We start from the raw sequence: 7,035 nt of genomic DNA on the forward strand, positions 1-7,035 counted from the left end.
GTGCATCCTAGGAGCACACCGTGCAGCCAGACCACGCTCTAGGTGCCGGTGGTGCTGTGCATCCTAGGAGCACACCGTGCAGCCAGACCACGCTCTAGGTGCCGGTGGTGCTGTGCATCCTAGGAGCACACCGTGCAGCCAGACCACGCTCTAGGTGCCGGTGGTGCTGTGCATCCTAGGAGCACACCGTGCAGCCAGACCACGCTGTAGGTGCCGGTGGTGCTGTGTATCCTAGGAGCACACCGTGCAGCCAGACCACGCTCTAGGTGCCGGTGGTGCTGTGTATCCTAGGAGCACACCGTGCAGCCAGACCACGCTGTAGGTGCCGGTGGTGCTGTGTATCCTAGGAGCACACCGTGCAGCCAGACCACGCTCTAGGTGCCGGTGGTGCTGTGTATCCTAGGAGCACACCGTGCAGCCAGACCACGCTGTAGGTGCCGGTGGTGCTGTGTATCCTAGGAGCACACCGTGCAGCCAGACCACGCTGTAGGTGCCGGTGGTGCTGTGTATCCTAGGAGCACACCGTGCAGCCAGACCACGCTGCAGGTAGCCTGTACCTGCCCTTCCTCTATCCTGGCAGCTCTTCGCCCAGCCCAGGACACTGATTGGTGAGCAGCAGGTGGCAAACCCTTTCCTGGGCCGAGCTCATGAATAATCAGCAGCCTAGCACCCCTCCTCCCCTTTGTGCAAGCAGTGTGTTTCTTCTGCCCTCCTCCTTCCACTACCCGTGCAGGCTCAGTCTGCAGTGTCCCTGCTTTATGTCACACTGGGCCCGGATGAAGAGACATGGCCCTTTCTCTGAGCAACGATGATGAGGAATACGATTCTGAGCAGGATCAGGTCGGTGCACGGGAAGGTTGCGGTTACATACTAGTACGGGTAAAGATAATGCTCTCGGCATAGTGAGAGCTGCAGGAAACGGGTGTTTTATTTCAAATTGCATTGGAGGTGGGGGAGGGACTTACCAGGAGCAATTAATGATCGTCTTCATTGGGGCTTTCCGATCTATCTTTATTCCATAAACGTCAACAATTATCCGATATTAACTGTGGTTTTACCATTTTGTGAAACTGGTGTCCTGTTAATGCATTCACATGTTCCTCTAATAAAAATGGTTATGTATATATCGTTAATGCAAGGGTAATGCTGTCATTCGTGAGCATGTGAATTTAACATCATTGGCACACACCAGCTTTGTCAGCTTTGTGAATACTGTATTTAATGAGGCCCAGTTCATTGAGAATCAGGATGTGAGAAGCATTGCTTACAGGATAAGTGGTGTTCCTTAGTTAAACCACATGACATCACCTATGTGATATCATGTATATATGTGTGTGTGTGTGTATATATATATATATATATATTAGTGTGTGTTCACATCTGCTTCAAGGTCTTAAAGTTTTAGCTTTGTTGGTCTTGACCTTGTACATACTGAGCACACTGAAGAATATTTGTAGATCTCCCAGCAACAAGAGACCCAACCTCTTCTCCACCTAACTAGGCAGCTTGTACACTTATGCATTGTAAGATTAGTTTTCCTTATTGGGCATTTTTTGCTCATTTTCTGAATAAACTATCTTCAGAGCACCCTTAATTCCGAATTGTGTCCAGTGCTGTAGGACACATACATAACTATTGAGTTTTGATATGTTTTCTGTAATGAGTAAAAACCCAGGCAGTAATTTGATATGTTTACACCTGTCTTTAATGTGCTTTAAATAGGTTTCAATCAACAAAATACACTGATCAGCCACAGCATTAAAATCACCTGCCTATCATTGTTTAGGCCCCCCTCATGCCACCAAAACAGCTCTGACCTGTCCAGGCATAGACTCCACAAGACCTCTGAAGTTGTCCTGTAGTATCTTACACCAAGACGTTAGCAGCGGATCCATTAAGTGCTGTAAGTTGTTAGGTGGGGCCTCCATAGCTCAGACTTCTTTTTCCAGCACATTCCCCCAGATGCTCGATCAGATTGAGATCTGGGGAATTTGTAGGCCAAGTCAACACCTGGAACTCTGTCAGGTTCCTCAAACCGTTCTTGAACAATTTTTGCAGTGTTGCAGGGCACATTATCCTGCTGAAAGAGGTCACTGCCCTGAGGAAATACAATTGCTATGAAGGAGTGTTTTTGGTCTGCAACAATGTATAAGTAGATGGTATGTGTCAAAGTAACATCCACATGAATGCCAGTGCCTAAAGTTTCTCAGCACAACATTGCCCTGAGCATCACACTGGCTCCGCCTGCTTGCTTTTTTCTCATAGTGCATCCTGGTGCCATCTCTTCCACAATGAACTCACATGATGTAAAAGGAAACACGATTTAACTGACCAGGCCATCTTCTTCCGTTGTTCCATGCTCCAGTTCTGGCGCTCACATGCCCAATGTAGTCGGTGGATGGGGGTCAGCATGACCGGTCTGTGGCTACACAGCCCCATTTGCAGCAAACTGCAGTGCACTGTGTGCTCTGATACCTATCATAGTCTGCATTAACTTTTTTAGCAATTTGTGTTACAGCAACTCTTCTGTGGGATTGAACCAGAAGGGCTAGCCTTTGCTCCTTACAGGCATCAATGAGTCTTGGGCACCCATGACCCTGTCGCCAGTTCACCAGTTGTCCTTTCTTGTACCACTTATGGTAGGTACTGACCACTGCATACTGGGAACACCCCATAAGATCGCCGTTTTGGAGATGCTCTGGCCCAATCATCTAGCCATCGTAATTTTACCCTTTTCAAAGCCGCTGAGATCCTAAGGCTGGGTACACATTATGCAAAATTTATTTCCGTGCGATATCCTTAACGATTTTACCAACGTCTGGGGGGATAAAAATTCCCCAGCAGCATGCCGATTCATATGTACACGCTAAAGATATTTTACACGATTTACCTTCAGATCTGTGCTCTTCATCTGTCATAATCATTGGATGAAAAGATTGTGACTCTGCACACTCCATAGAGATCTATGGACACTGCTGGTTGTGAGTGCATAAACACTGCAGAATTGGTACAGCATTGTTTCATCGCTAAACAAGATTTTTAGGTCAGTATAAATATCAAATGAAACAATACGATGTGCTTTGGAATGATAATTGTTCATCATTGGAGTGTACACGCTACTGCAATATCGGGCAGAATGGTCATTTATCGTGTAATTGGCCCGACAATCGTCTGAAAACCCTGTCATTTGTACCCAGCCTTATGCTTGCCTATGTTTCCTGCCTCCAACACATCAACTTCAAGAACTGACTGTTCACTCGCTGCCTAATCTCTCCCACCCCTTGACAGGTGCCATTGTAACGAGATAATCAATGTTGTTCACTTCATTTGTCAGTGGTTTTAATATTTAATGTGGCTGATCTGTTTATATTAAGACATTCTGTTACTTTATGGGGGGTATTCAATTGTTAGCGTTAACGGAAAAAACCGAGCGCTCAAAAAATATTACCGTTTATAGGGTAATATTGCGCGCGAAAAGCGTTAATACGGTAGTTTACTCGCGGAATTTCAGCTAGGGAGCGGCGAGCTGAAATTCCGCGAGTAATTACCGTATTAACGCTAAGATTTTTTGAGCGCTCGCTTTTTTCCGTTAACGCTAACAATTGAATACCCCCCTTTGTATCAGATTTCATTTGTTTAATTTAAGCAAATTGCATAAATTTGTATGTGTCTTTATTTGTATGCCTCTGAAAAGGTTTGAATGTGTTTGAGTTATGATGGCATGTTTCAATGTCAGGTAATCACATTAAATCAATAAAAAAAAAACCAGTTAGGATAAAGGAGAAATATGTGTTCTTGCACAGAAAAATTAAGAAAATTCCACCTTTGGAGGTTAGAATATGGAACATATCAGGTTTGCAGATCTCATTTGTATAATTCATAGTACAGGAATGTTAAACCAATACATTTTGCCCTTTAGTAAATTTTGCACTTGAATAATGAAATCATAGGAGTATGTTTGCACTTTAAAATATAGCAGAAACAGAAGATGATGGTTCCTAAGATGCAGGTTGATATTGATTTGTTTGTTTAGTTAAGGGCTGAATTCTGGACACCGGTTAATGAGTCTTTGCTAAAACTGTTGTGCTGATATTGGATGCATGAGAATAGCATAATTAGAAACATTTCTCCTAGTTCCTTATTACTGAAAATATATTTTTGTATGTGACTCATTGAGGAACAATTGTTTGTGTACTGTGTATCTCCTGGAGTAGAAATGTAACGCATGCATTATATTTATAAGCTTTTTTTCACTATACAAGACTGCAAGTAGACGTATCAAAGGGAGCAGAAGATGAAGTCCATCGTTGTAGATTGTCTTTTGTGAAGTAATTGGAATTTTTTTTTATTTGTCCGATATAGAACCGTGCTGTGGGAAGGCCTAAAGGGAAAATAGCCACCTCTCCTGCAGTAAAATTGTCTGCTAACAGGACCAGTGCTGGAGCCCGCCGGAGACGGACGCGATGTCGCAAGTGTGAGGCCTGTTTACGCACGGAGTGCGGGGAGTGTCACTTTTGCAAAGACATGAAGAAATTTGGGGGGCCAGGACGGATGAAACAGTCGTGTATCATGCGGCAGTGTATAGCTGTACGTAATGTCTCTTTTGTGAGGATGCTTATATGTTATTTATAATTGTTTTTCAATTTACTCCTCTGTGCAGCCAAGATTCTCTCAATGATTTAAATGCAACCATACCTAAAATGTTGTTTTTTTAAAATATTTTATAAGGGTTTCACACCTTAAAAATAAAAACTGTCAATGTTACTACTGTGTACTTGGCAGTACACAGTGAAATAACAGTACTTGCTCCCTTCGCCCTCCATGGTCTGTTGAAATAGTGACACTTTTCTTGGCTAATAGCTTCTGTTTTCTCACTGTAACGATCATAATTATCATTTATTTATATATTGCCAACATACTCCGTAGCACTTTACAATTGGGGACAAACACAGTAAACTAATAAACACACTGGGTAAAACAGACAAAGAGGTGAGAAGGTCCTGCTCGCAAGCTTACAATCTATGGGACAATGGGAGTTTGATACATGAGGTTAAGTCTACATTTTGCATTTCATCCCAGCCAGACTGCAAAGGTAAAAGTGACTCGTAAGCTAAATGATCCTGTCACACAACAATGTTGATCAAGGGGTAGTTGTCTTGTATGAAATTGTGTAACGGATAGGAATAGGGTAATCTAGTGAGGTTAAGATGGTGGTACTTGTATTTTTATTTATTCTTAATGGTTTTACTCAGAAGAACAAGAAGTTGGTGACTGCACCTTGCCATGTGCATATAAAATTCAGTCCCACATCCCAAGTCTCTGCACAGATTAATACATTACCTCAGTAGGAGAAACGTATTCTAAACAGACTATTTTGTAAACCATTTATCAGCAAAGTATCTGTAGATGCCTCTTAGATGTAATTTTCCCTTTCATTCTAGCTACATTTGCTGCTGTCTTCTAAATGTACCTGTGATTTCTACTTTGCTTTTGTTTTTTATTTAGCCTGTTCTGCCTCACACAGCTGTCTGTTTAGTGTGTGGAGAAGCGGGAAAGGAGGACTGTGTGGAAGGACAAGAAGCTAAATTTAATGTCATGCTGATGGAATGCTCCATCTGCAATGAAATAATCCACCCAGGATGCCTTAAGGTAAGACAGACTGGTGTAAGATTGTATTCTAGTTATTTGCTTTTTACATATACATATATCGCGGATGGCCCTGCAAAGTACAATTACTGTTGCACTTTTTAGACATGTTATTGAAATGGCTAATCATTTTTACATCCTATTATATGTACTGTATAGTGTAAGAATTCCATTTGATCAACCTTAATTTCTGCTAGCACAAATCCCATTTATTTGGCATGGTTCCATCATTAATAGTTTTGCAGAAATGTTCAATAGCTTTCTGTGGCTATAATTAGTTTCTGTGCAAGTGCCAACATCTGCTCTGCTACTTCAACTTATCTGATACAAAAGGACTAAATAATGTACAAATCATGACTTCTGCTATATGAAAGGACCTTTATAATGCAAAAAATGATTGTGCTGATGCAGGGTTTGTTTTCAGCTGCTTTGTTAAGCTGAGTGATTCTCCATTCATTTTGTCATTAAATAAACTACAAAGCTAAGGTTTATCTTGGAAGGTTTTAGTATATAGTCATTTTACGGATATTTTACACAGAAAAAAGTGTTTCTCAACATGTTGACAGGAAAGGGTGGCCTGTGGGTGTTTTTAACCAGCATTTAATTTACTGAACCGTCTTTTACCACCAAGTCATCCACATTGGTATTTAAAAGCTCTGCTAATACATAAATGCATTTGAGTTATATGTCTTAAATTGTCTGTGTCGCTAAAGATCAGAGGTTCTGCCTCTGCACAAGATATAGCTGCCTGTGTCTTATGCATGGACAAAGCTTTTAACAACCTCTATCCAGAGAAATTGTCCTGTTAAAGTCTTTGAAATCTGTGTATGCTGCAATTCTAGTTCACATTGCTGGTATGGTTTGAGGCTGTTGTCTAGTAAATCAGAATGAACTGCCTTCCTCATGTGTCTGTTCATTTCTGTAGTCTTTATTATATTTTGTGTATGGCGTTGGGGCTTTTCGGTCATCGTATCTTAATGACTTATTCACCATCTGGTGTAAATTAGCTTTTCATGCTCTAAACTGCACATGAAAAGTGCAACTAAAATGGTTTTCAACGGTGCATTTCACACACACCTTGTTTGGCATTTAAGATTTTAAATTGGTTCCCAAACTTTTTTTTTTTTTTTTAACTATTTATTTTGGAAAATAGCATAACAAACAAACAAGAATCAGCAATTCGTACATTGCCAAAGAACAAAAACATATTGTCACCGAACAGACCCCAAACGTTTTTTTAAGGTGCTAGCATGCAATTATTTTATAATGGGTGAAGGACACGCACATTGGACATAGGACGCACACGTTGAAACTGCATGTTAAAAAGAAGTCAGCTTCTTTTTGTTTTTGCTAAAAAAATAAAATAAAAATGTAATATGACGATCTTAG

General features: G+C 41.3%; 1 protein-coding gene across 9 annotated transcripts in view; it reads left to right on the plus strand.

Moving 5' to 3' along the window:
- The window catches only part of KDM2B (lysine demethylase 2B), a 114,905-nt gene that overhangs the window by 90,261 nt on the left and 17,609 nt on the right, over positions 1-7,035 (plus strand). For 8 of the 9 annotated variants that reach the window (XM_075178178.1, XM_075178187.1, XM_075178197.1 and 5 more), the window contains 2 exons: positions 4,363-4,587; positions 5,506-5,649. In XM_075178178.1, the coding sequence (XP_075034279.1) occupies positions 4,363-4,587; positions 5,506-5,649 (369 nt within the window). Of the gene's footprint in view, positions 1-682; positions 841-4,362; positions 4,588-5,505; positions 5,650-7,035 lie in introns of those variants that run through there. The other variant, XM_075178248.1, reaches the window with a different exon arrangement.

The sequence above is a fragment of the Mixophyes fleayi genome, chromosome 1 (assembly GCF_038048845.1).
Source record: "Mixophyes fleayi isolate aMixFle1 chromosome 1, aMixFle1.hap1, whole genome shotgun sequence".
Taxonomy (NCBI): domain Eukaryota; kingdom Metazoa; phylum Chordata; class Amphibia; order Anura; family Limnodynastidae; genus Mixophyes; species Mixophyes fleayi.